A 13836-nucleotide genomic window follows, 5' to 3' on the forward strand; every position below is an offset into this window, starting at 1 on the left:
TTATCATTTGATTATAAAATACAACATTAATTAAATAAGCAATTAAAGCAATCATTAATTGATTATTTTATTGAACACTTAACAACCTACTTATAAAATAGTAAATCAGCATGTACTAACATAAATAAATTAACAGTATAAATATAAATCAAGCTTCTAAAATTTTGTCCAAACTTACTAGATTAAATAAATGTTCATAAAAAAACTCATTTGCATGAGTGTCAAATTGTTAATCAAATACGCTAATCTATAGAACCAAATAAAATAGTAATAAGAGCCCTAATGTCACACATATAAACTAAAATGCCAAGCTTTAAACTGTAACTATATGCATTAGAAATAGTAACATTAAACAATTTAATAGAATTTTTTTTTTGTCATTATCAATATAGAAACACATTATCCAAAGATTACTCTTCATAACAACCATTACATATGAAAATCATGGCATTCAAGATATTAATCGAGCTTATTGATAAAACTAGAGAGCGGGTTGAAGGTAAACTTGAATTATGAAGGTCAGTCTCAGAGTGTAAAGGTTTTCATTTGAGTAGATCTAAAATCGAATATATGAAGTATAATTTTAGCAGTAATAGATCTAGTGAGAGGATTGTGACTTTGGGCGATCAAGTCATTAATAAGAGTATGCATTTTAGATATATTGGGTTTATTGTTCACAGAGTTTGTGAAATAGATGAGTATATTATTAGTAGAATTCAAGTTGGAAGGTTGAAGTGGAGGAATGCATCGGGCTTGTTGTATGATAAAAAAATCCCCCTCAAACTTAAGGGGAAATTCTATAAGATGGTGGTGAGACTTGCAAAGCTTTATGGTCATGAAGAATATTGGCCATCAAAAGATAAGAATAATATTAAGTTAAGTGCTGCAGACATGAGGATGCTCAGATAGATGAGTGACCGCTTTACTCTTAGAGACATGATACGAAATGAGCATATGCATGAAATTGTTGGAGTAGCAGCAGTGGAAGATAATATTAGAGAGAGTCGCCTTAGATGGTTTGGTCACATAAAAACGACAGCCTTCTGATGACCCGGTTACGAAAGTATAAGATATATTAAATTTGACTTATGTTAAGGTAGGTAAAGGTTTACCTAAAAAGATATAGTTAGCAAATATTAGAAATTATATTTATTATTAGATTTAAATGAGAATATGACTCTTAATAGGACACAATAAAAAAAAAAAAAAGGATTTATGTATCCGACCCCACGTAATGGTATAAGGGCTTCATGTGTTGTTGTTGTTGTCATTTGATTTTTATTAATAGTATGATGCAATGTGAATCCCAAAGTTTTTAATTACTACGTGAGAGTTTTCTTCATCGGTTATCATTCTCTAACAAACTAAAATTTGTTCATATCATCACACGTCAAGCAAAGTAATTGAATCAACCATACGAATTCATCTAGGACTGTAAGTGAGTTAAGCCTACTTTAGAGTCGGCTCAAACTCAATTCGATAAAGGGCTAATCAACCATGTTCGATTAGCTAATGAGTCAAGCTTGAATTAACATCAACTCGAATAATTAACTCACGGGCCAAATCATTTAAAAATAAGACTATTGTAAAATACACTTAAAATATATGAAACTTTAGAAGTTCAACTATAATACTAGTTTAAATATTTTTAAATTATATTTCATATTTCCTATCAAGTGATTCTTTATTACTTATCTTCTAATTGTTCATTCTTTTTTTAATTTTATTATAATAATTACTTCAATTATAATCATTTTCTCTCTTTCGTCATGTATTGGCTTCCTAGAACTCATAGAATTAAACCTAAACTCGAGCTCAAGCTCTATTTGTTAATCAAGCTCAATGCAGTGGTGACTAGAGCATGGTTTGGCTTATTTACACCCCTAAATTCATCTTTAGGGGCAGGTTATGTGCTTTTAAACTTAAGCATGATATAAGATAGCTAACAGCCATATAAGCCAAAAAATTCAAATGAACCACTACATCCAAATGAATCAATTTTATACACCCACTTAGGGCATCTCCAACCGAACGCTAAACGAGTGTATGGAGTCGTTCCGTCGCTCCAACCGAAAGCGAAAATTTTCGCCATTTAATCGCAGATGAACAGTGCGACACCAATATTGGCGTCGCACTGTTCACTCACGCCATTTTTTGCTCTCAACCGAAAAAACGCGCGAAAGGGAGAGCGATCATTACCTTCTCAAAAAAAAACCTAAAATGGCGTTCGATTGGAGCATCACCGTGCCATTTTGAAGTTTTGCTTTACATTGCCGTGAAAAATGAAGTTTTCGATTGGAGATGCCCTTAGACTTTGTTTGGGACGACTTTTTTACTGCTTTTTAAAAATAATTTTTTAATACAAAATTTTTAATTTTTAAACTAAAAAATCACTCTAAGAAACAAGAAAAAAAACCATCCCAAACGAAGCCTTAGTATGATTTTAAGAAGCATAAGATGATGAAATTTGGGTTAAAGTCCAAATTATCAAAGGTTTTTTTAACAAGAATTTGGAAAAAAGAACCAATTATTTAAAATATTTGAATCAATGAAAAATCTATCAAATATATTTTTTAAAATAATAGAACTGATAAAATATTCTTTAAAAAACATGCGCATAGCTTCAAGCTTTTAGAGCAATATTTCGACCATAAGCAATATTAATATCTAAAATTTATTAAATCTGATTCTCAAAAACAAAAAAAAAAAGTAAAAATCCAGTGAATTCGCTGGCACAAGCTTTAAAGCAGATCGAAGGGCTATGAACTGCCTCAGCTTTTCAGTGCAACATAATCCAGAGCCTGTCGTCTAATCCCTCAAGATTCGCGCCCGCGGTACTGCAAACGGTGATCCGCCGCCACACTACCCGATCCCACTCCCTAATCCCACCAAAGCTCCATTCCCAATGACAAACTCCAATACTCCATCGTCGCCTAATACGACGACTCACATGCACTTCGCCCACACCAGTAATCATTTAAAAAAAAAAAACCAAAAATATAATCTGCATTTTAAGGATAAGAGCCACAGCTACAAAATTACAGTCCTGTTTCTATTTTCCAGCTCTATTTATTACTTACAGAGCAAACAAAGAAGAAACTTTTAGGATGAGCTCTCCGAAGTAGAAGAAATGCCTCTTTTGTCCAGTTTCTTCATCTCGATGCTTAGCTTAAAAGAAGCTAACTCAGATTTGTTTTTAAAAAATCGCATCACCGATTCCCCAAATCTTTAGCTCTGAACTCCCACTTCCACCAGATTCACACTGAGCGTTACACGGCAAAAAAGATCTCAACTTGAACACTTCTTCCAAAGAAAATCAGTGAATGCGATGATTATAGAATTGCCCTGCCATTGGCCTTCACATCGCCGCCGCCGCCGCCATCCCAGGTCTTAACTGGTGACGAGCTTCGACCACTGCTATAGGCTTCGAGTCCTCCCCCGCCGATAGAGTTGATAAACGCCGATAGACCGCCGGCGTTCGCGCCACCGGACGGACCAAGTCCCAGGAAGTCCAGCGTCGCAGCTGGTTTCGAACCAAAAAGGGCGGCTGAACCCATCATCATATCCGGCAGCCCGGCGGCGGCGCAGCCACTATCGTAAGGGAGACCCAGCCCAAGCCCAGCTGACATCGATGCCGGTTCAGGCCACTGGGCCTCCCCACCACCACCAGCGGCTAAAGGAGAAGTCGAAGCGGCAAGGCCAAAGCCACGGAGGAAGGAGGAACCTGATGCCGCGGCACCCATCTGAGCAGCTTTCTGCAGTAGCGCAGTGGCCGACATATGAGCTGAGGGCTGTAGCGCAGGGAATTGACGGCGATCTGGTGCTGGAGGGAACAGAGATGAAGGGCCATTAGAGGAGAGGCAGAGGGAAGGGGGTTCCACTTCCGGCCGGCTCATAGAACCGATGAGATCCGAGAAAGATGTTCTTTGCGTTGCGACCGTGGATGCAAAGAGGCTGCTGCTTCCGCAGCTTGTGGTAGTGCAGCTGCTGTTGCTGCAATTCATGGACATGGATACTGGCGCCAGCGGCGGCTGGGGAAGGTATTGGAGAATTCCTGCGGCGTTTTCCGGCTCTGAATAAGAACAGAAGACAGATGCGAGAATAAAGCAAAAATCTTTTTCAATAAAAACACAAATTTTAAAGGTTATACAGAGAAAGGGGATTGGATAATAGTATGCAATGATGCTTTGTAATAACTTTCGATTCAATTTGATTCATGCATGATGAATCTCTTTTATTAATCTTCACCAACTCGCTCTCTTTTTAGAGTTCAGGTATAGCGAAAGCTCCATTCAAAAAATGAAAGTGGAATATGTAAAGTTTCAATCAGAGCGGCTTTTTGAAACATCTCCACTACAGAAAAAGCAGATCGAGGCAGAAATCCCACTATCCCTTTTCAAAAGTCTAAAACCCTAATCACCCGCCTCTTATCTTCTACGAAGAAAATTAACTAAAAAGGAATTAGCAAAGACCACCATTCCCTGTTTTTTATTCACCAGAGCAGACAAAACACTACGGAAAAACCCTCTCCCCAGACCATTGCTGTTTTCACTTCCCTCCAAATAAAAAATGGGCATCAAGATCCCAGATTCAGACTAGTCCAAAAAAGAAGAAAAAGCGAGCTTTTAATCTGCCCAAAAAAGAAAAAGAACAAAACCTTTCTGATCCGACGGCGGCGGAGGCGGCGCCATCTGCTTCTCTTGCAAGTTTGCAGGCGCCGTCACCGCCAGCTTTGACTCTTTCTCCGCCGCTACCGCCACGGCGTTCGTCTGCGTCCTTGCGCTTTCTTCCGCAAGTGCGTCGCAGAAAGCGCGGTGTGTTATGAAGCTATCCCTCCTGCAAACAAATCGCAAACCAAATCAGTGAATGGAAACTTAACTAAATGAAAGAATCCAGCGGAGTATTGTGCTTTGACATTTTTCTACCGTGAGAATAGAGTTCCACAGTCGCAGCGATACTCCCTTGTTCCGCAAGTCTTGGCGTGCGCTTTCCAGTCGGACTGAACGGCGTACTTCTTCAAGCACTTGTCGCACTTCCACTTCTTCTCGCCGTGTTTGCGGCAAAAATGCTTTTTAATACCGGTGAGATCACCGAGAGCTCGAGAAGGGTCGTGGTGTACGCAACTGGGTTCTGGGCATACATAGACCCTCTTCTTCACCTCTTTCCCTGTTCGCTGCCGGAGCTTCCATGGCAAGTTATGCCCTCGACGGTGAAGTTGTAGATTCTGGTCCCTCTGAAACCCTTTATTGCAGATCTCGCACACGAATCTGTTCGTCGCCATTAAAGTCTTTGGAGATAACGCAATAACTTCCGCATCCGGATCTAATACAGGAGAAATTTAAAAAGACGATCTTTCCAGCTCAAAAGAAGAGGAACGAGTATCCTCTTGAGTGTCTCGGTTCATGCTTACCTGGCATTCCGGGAAGATTCCTCTTTTTCTTCGGCGGTGGCAGAAGGGAAGCTGCTGCCGCAAGATGGCCGGACGAGACACTAGTCTCACCGGAGGCAGAGTTCGACATAGTCATAACAGAGGAACCCTCAAATTCTACCGGCATGAGCAGCTAAAAAGTAAAAAGAGCATGAAAATTTTCAAAATGGAATCGCAACTCAGATAATGGCCTCTAAACTCCTAATTCTCATGCCAGAAGAACGCTCTCCTCAAGCAGAACGATCCCGTTTTTATTGAAGAAACTCAAGCCCCGCGCATCTCCGGCAATCAAGCTCAGCTTCTCTGCTCCGGCCAAGGCTCAAATCCGAACTCCGACTACGACTCACCTTCTTATTCAACTTGCGGCCGCCTGAAACTGGCCACTGGCGGTGCGAAAGAGAGAGCTTTGAACATTAGAGAGAGAGAGAGAGGAAGTAAATTCTAAATAGGACTAAAAAAACTAGAGGATGAAGCGAAGAAGCAATGCGGTGTGTTAACCGTGGTGCAGAAGTATGGTTAGCTAGACGGTCAAGGTTGGCAATCACAAGAAATCTGACCGTACACGTGTCTCGTGACGATAGATCGAGCAGCGCGCGGCATCTGCCCCGGACTCCCCAGGCTTAAGTGTCGACCTTCCTGCTATTGTCGTGTAGCGCATGGCGTGACTCGACCGATCTCCGTCTTTTTCTCGAATTTTCTTACATTTTTTTATTTCTAAAAATTTTTAAAAATAAAAAACTAGCATATTAAAAAATAATATCGATAGAGCTGAAAATTTTCCAGCTTTATTATAAATATAATAATATAACTAAAAGCTTAATATAAGTGTTGAATTCATAATTATTCAAAAGAATATTAAATACAAATTTAAAAAATAGAGAGAAAAAATAATCTTAGAAAAAAATTAAAAGATTTATTTAAAATATATTTGAATTTTAAAACGACATAAATGAGCTCATATGTGGGCCCCTTATTTATAAATTTGAATTAGAAATTAACTTTTATGGAATTAACTTTATAGTTGATAATACATTAAATAAGAAAAAATAAAATAATTATTTGGACTAATGGGAGATCTGATTTGATTAAGTTGTTTATCGAGCTCCTAAAAATTTAATAGCTTGGAGTGCATTAATAGCCGATGAGCCATTGAAATCAATCAAATTATATTATATTTTAATTTGGCTTAACCTATCTTGATTTAGGTTTTGTTTAGGACGATTTCTTCCTGCTTAATAACATTTTAGTACATAAAATTTTCAAACTATTTTTTTTCTAAAAAACTTAAAAATCAATAAAAAATTGTCCCAAATGAAACCTTAATTTGAATTTGATTGAAAAAATTTGAATATTTGGATGCACAATAAGATTATATAATATTTTAATGATACAAATTAATTATATTATTATCATTTCATTGAAATCATGATATAATTATTAGATTTAAGAACAATTGGGATAAAGTCAAAATATGTTGCTCTTAATTATTAAAAAAAGTAAACTAGATAAATATTTATAAAATTTGAAATTACTTATTTTTTTATCAAAATTTTAAATTATAAAAATTTTCATATAAAAGAAAATTAATTTTAAAATTTATTATATTTGCACTTAAAACCTCCTATAAAATTTTTATTTATTTCTATTATTTTAGTTTGTTTTATTATAATATTTCGTTTAAGATATTTTGGCATGAGCTTGATAAATATTGTTTTAGTTAATTAACACAAACTTAAATGTCTGGATAACTTGCTACGCTCCCCCAAACATAGTACAATGTTATAGCAGCTTCTCCTATCGCCACGTGTACCCGCGTGGAAATTATGCCGGGAGACATCCAACTACTTATAATTAAACATGTGCGGTAGCCTGTGAATGGTCAAGCAATCCAATATCGTCCGACGTTCCCTATGTGGAATGAATTAAGCGCTGCATAGATACTAATGAGCTTAATTAACTTTTAATTATCATTAAATTAAAGGTTAAAAGAGTTTTTAAGCAACATTAATGCTCATTTAACTAGCAGGACGTTGATGTTTAGCGAGTTGTTAAGTATTTGAACCTCTAAGATGATTGGCTGGGCTTGAATCCGGCCTGAACCAACCCCTAAAGGAATAATTGAAACTTGGGCCGAACCGGCCGGCTGGGCTGGTTCTTAAAACTAGCGGTGTCAATATTTGACAAGGCATGAAAATTCGATCCAAACCCGATCCGAAAATTTCAGGTTTGACCCGGAACCTCTAAGATGATTGGCTGGGCTTGAATCCGGCCTGAACCAACCCCTAAAGGAATAACTGAAACTTGGGCCGAACTGACCAGCTGGGCTGATTCTTAAAACTAGCGGTGTCAATATTTGACAAGGCATGAAAATTCGATCCAAATCCGACCCGGAAATTTCAGATTTGACCCGACCCGTTTCCAAACCGGGTCGGGTTCGGGTTCCCGGATTCGACCCGTTTGAAAAAGGGGTCGGGTTCGGGTTGATCCGATCGGTTGTCGGGTCAACCCGAAAACCCGTTTAAAACGTCTGTCCGGCTGCTTGAGTACCTGCCCAGCCTGCTCGACCCCTGCCCGGCTGCCCACGGAGCTGCCCGACCCTGCCCGCGAAGCTCCTCGTGCCTGCTAGCACTCTACCGCGCACCCGAGGCTACCCGCTCGCCTGCCCACACGCGCCTGCATGCCATCACGCATGAAAATCGCAGGCGCATTGGTTACCCCAAAAGGCATAACCAAAAACTCATAGTGCCCGTACCGAGTACTGAAAGCTGTCTTCACCACATCAGCTTCCTTCACCTTCACCTGATAATATCCGGATCTCAAATCAATCTTCGAAAATACCGAAGATCCGGAAAGCTGATCAAACAAGTCGTCTATCCGAGGCAAAGGATACTTGTTCTTGATCGTGACCTTGTTCAAATCTCTGTAATCAATACACATACGGAGTGTACCGTCCTTCTTTTTCACAAACAGAACAGGTGCTCCCCAGGGCGAAACACTAGGACGTACAAAACCTCTGTCAACCAACTCCTGAAGCTGAAAGTTCAGCTCAGAAAGTTCTTTCGGTGCCATCCTGTACGGAGCTTTCGATATAGGAGCTGTACCCGGAAAAACATCGATAGAGAACTCCACATCTCTATCCGGAGGTAAACCAACCAACTCCTCAGGAAAAACATCAGCAAATTCCCGTACCACAGGGATCTCAGAAACAGAACCAACCTCCAGGTTCAGATCCCGCACCGAAGCTAAAAATACCGGACATCCTTTCTTCCACATCCTGCTCACCTCCAACACAGAAACCAGACTGGAGAGAACACCTCGTAATCCCTGAAATACAACTCTCTCTCCAGCCACAAGCAAACTCACTTGCTTCTTCAGACAGTCTATCTGAGCCTCATACTGACTCAGCCAATCCATGCCCAGAATCACATCATACGAAGAAATCGGCAATCGAATCAAACTCGATTTCCACTTCTTGCCAGAAATCTCGATCTCACACAAACAAAACTGTCGAGCAATCAATGGATTCCCCGCCGGTAAAATCACAGACAAAGAAATCGGTAAAACCATCGAATCCAAATGTAAAATCTCAAAACAATGCTCGGACAGAAAAGAATGACTCGCTCCAGAGTCAAACAAAACACGACAGGGCTGATCAGAAATGTAAACCGTACCTGTCACAACATCCGGAGCATCACGAGCCTCCTGCTGACTCAGACTGTAAACTCGTGGCTGAACTGGAGCAGGAACTGAAGCAACAGAACTACTCTGCTCCCTCTGAATCGTAGGTGGTCTCCGCGGTGCAGAACTAGAACCACCACCTCTACCAGCAAATCCCTCAGGGCGAGGAGGAACAGTCCTCGGTCTTCCTGCTGCTGAACCAACAGGTCTGACAAAGCCCTCAGATCGCTGCTCAGAACGCTGATCAAATCCCATCTGCGGACATTCTGCAATCCTATGTCCCGGCTGACCACATCTGAAACAAAGACCAGCTATCCTGTAGCACTGGCCATGGTGTCGCCGTCCACAACTCTGGCACACAGGTGCCGTACTGACAGATCCAGAACTAGTCGTACTGGTAGCAGTACCAGACGATCCTCCGCTCTTCCTGGAATCTCCAGATCCAGATCCAGGAACAAATCTCCTCTTCCCAGAGGAACCACTGCCAGATGTCTCTCCTCCAAACCTCTTCCTACTCGCAGTCCACCGCTGCTGAGTAGCCGTCATGTCATTCTCAATCAGACGAGCTCGCTCCACAAGCTCAGAGAAATCAGTAATCCGGAACGGTATCAGAGGCTGCCTCAAAGTGTCTCGTAAGCCTCTCAGAAATCTGTAGCACCTCTCAGCAGACGTGCTAACCAGCTGCGGAGCGTACCTGGCTAATGCAGTAAACTCAGCCTCGTACTGCATCACCGTCTTGCTCCCCTGAACAAGTCTCAGAAAACTCTCCTGCATCTGCTGTCGTGCAGAAGGGGGAACAAACCAGTCCCGAAATACTTCGGTGAACTCCTCCCAAGTAATCAAAGAGTTCAATCTGCCCTGAAATCTGGCTGCTTGCTGGCCATCCCACCAGTGCTCAGCCTCACCGTCCAACAGAAAAACAGCTAACGGAACTTTCCTGTCTGCAGGACACTGCATCCCGTCAAAAGTCTTCTCCAATCTCCTCAGCCACTCCTCGGCTGCTCTGGGCTCAACAGCGCCCTCAAACCTCGGAGGCTTCAACCTCAAAAATAACTGCAGGTGTCGATCAATGTCCTCAGATCTAACAGTCGAAGTTCTGCTCTGAGTCTCGCTCATCATCTGAGCAACAAGTGAAGCAAACTGTGAAAGCGTATCAGCACCGACCACTGGGGCTGTACTCCCCACTGGTGCTGCCTGATCGTCACTCTGACCGTCTGTCATGTCTGGGTCTGGCTGATCCATACAGAAAAATCCAGAAAATCCGGAAAACTATCACAAAACAACACAAAATAACACAATAAAAAGCCAAACGACCCAAAACTACCTCCTAGACAGACTCACTGATCACTTCCTAGAGCTCTGTTTTACAATTCAACCTGTTTCCAAAACCAGTGCTCTGATACCACAAAAAAAAGCTTTGTCACGACCCGACCCGACGGGGACGGATCCCGCCCGAGCCGGATCGCGACGAGAGACCTTTCTTAACCAGGATCTGGCTTTGGATTAGGTTACTGAACTGATCTTTCAAATTCTTAACTCAACAGAAGCACACAGAACAACAGAGCTACTAAAAACATCAAATGCAGCGGAACAAAACATCTATCTTTTCATTTCCTCAAAATAATCATCTACAGAACAGTACATGGCTTTCAACAGAAAGAAAGACAGAACAGAAAAGCCATGACTGTACAAAAATCAAAAGTACAAAAGTACCTAATCTGATCAGACTCTGAAACCTAGTCCTGAACTTCCTTGCCCTTCCCAGAACCTGAAAACCACCAGAAAGCAAGGGTGAGCTCAACAGCTCAGCAAAGCAACAAACCACCAATCTAAATTCTCAGAAAACAAAACCAAATTCATCGGACAGAAATCAGATCAGAAATCGGAACAGAATCGGAAATCAAAACTTACGGACAGATATCAAATCACATCAGAGTCGTACAGATCGTATCAGAACAGAACAAATCAACAGAGTCAGAATCAGAAATCAGAATCGTACGGATCATATCATATCATAATCACAATTTCGTACAGAACAGAACAGATACAGAAAATAGTACAGATACATATAGCTAAATGCCCTGACACTGACGGAATCTCTATGGATTCCGGCCCCTTATGCCTCCCTTCCCAGACACTGACTGAATCTCATAGGATCCAGGCCCCTTATGTCTCCCTTTGTGCTCACGGCACCAAAACAGATGTGCTTATAGCACCAAAACAGAATTCATCGGATCCGGAACAGAACTGATTTCAGAATTTCAGATTTGAGCTCATTTCAGATTTCCCGTTTCACTAACTGAATCTCATAGGATTCAGGCCCCTTATAACTCCCTTTTTATAGCTTATACACATAGCATTTCAATTCAGAAGAAATACGGACAATTCGAAAATTTCCCAAAAATCGGGCAGCACAACGGCAGTATACGGAATTTACACAAAAATTCCTGCAAAGAAAATTTACCGAATTCGCACAGAATACAGATATCAACATTTCAGAACATTTATTCTACTGCACAGATAAATTCCAATTTCACAGAAAAATCTGGTCGACTAAAAACACAGTCGAATCAAAAATACCCGGACGAAAATCTTCAAAATATAGTCAAAACGTGCACACCCGGCACGGCAACGATATACAAAAAGTTACGCGGTAAAAACTGAGCCAATCAACAGATACGGACAAAAATCATTAACGAAAATGAAATCCGGACAGAATATACCGCCAAACACGACGGTTCTGAAAATTGAGAAAGGCGGAATGTGCCTTACCTCGAGCACAGCAATTTCCTCAACAGCCACTTCGGACGAAAACGGCTCCGCGTCGTCCGAAAATCCGCTTTTCCACTTTTTCCTTCGTTTTTCTCTCTCCTCAGCTTTTTCTCTCTCTTCAAAATATCTCATTTCTATATATATCCAAACTGATCGTCCTGGACGATCGAGCTTCGTACCGGACGATCCATGAAGAGAGGAATTTCGTCCAGACGAAAAATGACATATCGTCCCTGGCGAAGGGTTCACGGGAGAATTTTCGTCTAGACGATCCTGATTTCGTCCAGACGAACCATACAGCCAAAACTGATTTTCTGCACAACCTGTACCGATCGTCCCGGACGATCCAACTTCGTCCCGGACGAACCTGGAGCAAAAACTGATATTACAGCCATCCCGATATCGAATCCTGTCGTCCCGATGACATTAGTAGTGCTTGGTGTATGCTTTTTTTTATGATATTCTTCTTGTTTATAAGCTAGAGAAGGAGTTGATGAAAAACTTGACTTATGGAGTTCAACCTTAGAGTATAACGGATTTTGTTTGAGTAGATCTAAAATCGAATACATTGAGTACAACTTTAGTAATAATAGTGAATATTTTATAAGAGGATTAAGTAATTAAAAAGAATGCATGTTTTAGATATGTCGGGTCTATTGTTCAAAACTATGGTGAAATAGATATGAATATTATTAGTAGAATTCAAGTTGGATGACTGAAATGAAAGAATGTATTGAGCATATTGTTGGTAGATATAATTTATTTAGATAAAACATATTGCTTAGAGGTTTGATGGAGAAGTATAGAAAGAATAAGAAGGAATTACATATGATTTATTTAGATAAAACATATGATAAAGTTTTAAGAGAAGTACTCTAGAGAGTTCTAGAAAAAAACAGTTAACAAAGCTTATATTTAAGTCATTAAGGATATATATACAATAGTTAGTAGTGTTCAAACATAAGGTGGTTTAACCAAATATTTTTCTATTTCAGTTGGATTACATCAATAATCATCTTTAAGCCCATATTTTTTTTGTTTAGTCATGGAGATGTTCACTAGATATTTACAAGAGGATGTACATCCACTAGTAATAAGTTAATGTTTTTTGCAGCAATTTATAGCAGCGGTTTGAAAACCACTGCTAAAGATAGGTAAAGGCAGTGGTTAAAACTGCTACTAAATTCACTATAAAAAAATTAATGCTTTATAATATTTTGTAACAGCGGTTTAAAAACTGACAACTAAGACATCCCCCCTGCAAATCCACCGTATTATCAATCTCGCCTTTGTTGCCCTAGCCGACCATATTTGACTACTTCTCAACCGCAACCTTCATCTTCATTTCTCGTCGGATATCATCCACGCCGAATCATCTAGCCTTGACGCTGAAGCCACCCATCTCGACACTGAATCCTGCCATCCCGATGTCGAATCCTATCGTCCCGATGACATTAGTAGTGCTTGGCGTATGCTTTTTGTTGATGCTATTCTTCTTGTTTATAAGACTAGAGAAGGAGTTGATGAAAAACTTGACTTATGGAGTTCAACCTTGGATTATAACGGATTTTGTTTGAGTAGATCTAAAATCAAATACATTGAGTGCAACCTTAGTAATAATAGCGCATGTTTTATAAGAGGATTAAATAATTAAAAAGAGTGCATGTTTTAGATATGTCGGGTCTATTGTTCAAAACTAAGGTGAAATAGATATGGATATTATTAGTAGAATTCAAGTTGGATGACTGAAATGAAGGAATGTATTGAGCATATTGTTGGTAGAAAAATTTACCTCAAACTTAAGAAATTTTTTTATAAGTAGTTGGTCAGACCTACAATACTTTATGGTGCAAAATATTGGCCATTAAAAGAGAAGCATAAAATTAAGTTTCATAGGGATGAGGATGCTTAGGTTGATGAGTGACTTTATACTTAGAGAATGTATGTGAAATGAGTAT

General features: G+C 40.1%; 2 protein-coding genes across 3 annotated transcripts; both read right to left on the reverse strand.

Annotated features, from left to right (window-relative positions):
* Window positions 1-2976: 2976 nt before the first annotated feature.
* Window positions 2977-5845, reverse strand: LOC110105279 (zinc finger protein GAI-ASSOCIATED FACTOR 1). Of its 2 annotated transcripts, none has more exons than XM_020834717.2 (4): window positions 5411-5845; window positions 4926-5322; window positions 4658-4836; window positions 2977-4054 (listed from the first exon to the last, which is right to left on the reverse strand). In XM_020834717.2, exons 1-4 carry the CDS (start codon window positions 5553-5555, stop codon window positions 3333-3335), a joined length of 1443 nt encoding a protein of 480 aa, XP_020690376.1. In that variant the 5' UTR covers window positions 5556-5845; the 3' UTR covers window positions 2977-3332. The 2 variants fall into 2 exon arrangements, with proteins under 2 accessions (XP_020690376.1, XP_020690375.1); XM_020834716.2 differs by having other exon boundaries at window positions 2977-4072; window positions 5411-5843.
* A 2205-nt stretch (window positions 5846-8050) lies between these two features.
* Window positions 8051-12259, reverse strand: LOC110105294. Its single transcript, XM_020834734.2, has 2 exons — window positions 11879-12259; window positions 8051-10874 (listed from the first exon to the last, which is right to left on the reverse strand). Exon 2 carries the CDS (start codon window positions 10346-10348, stop codon window positions 8051-8053), a length of 2298 nt encoding a protein of 765 aa, XP_020690393.2. The 5' UTR covers window positions 10349-10874; window positions 11879-12259.
* Window positions 12260-13836: the final 1577 nt, after the last annotated feature.

The sequence above is a fragment of the Dendrobium catenatum genome, unplaced genomic scaffold, assembly GCF_001605985.2.
Source record: "Dendrobium catenatum unplaced genomic scaffold, ASM160598v2 fragScaff_scaffold_716, whole genome shotgun sequence".
Taxonomy (NCBI): Eukaryota; Viridiplantae; Streptophyta; class Magnoliopsida; order Asparagales; family Orchidaceae; genus Dendrobium; species Dendrobium catenatum.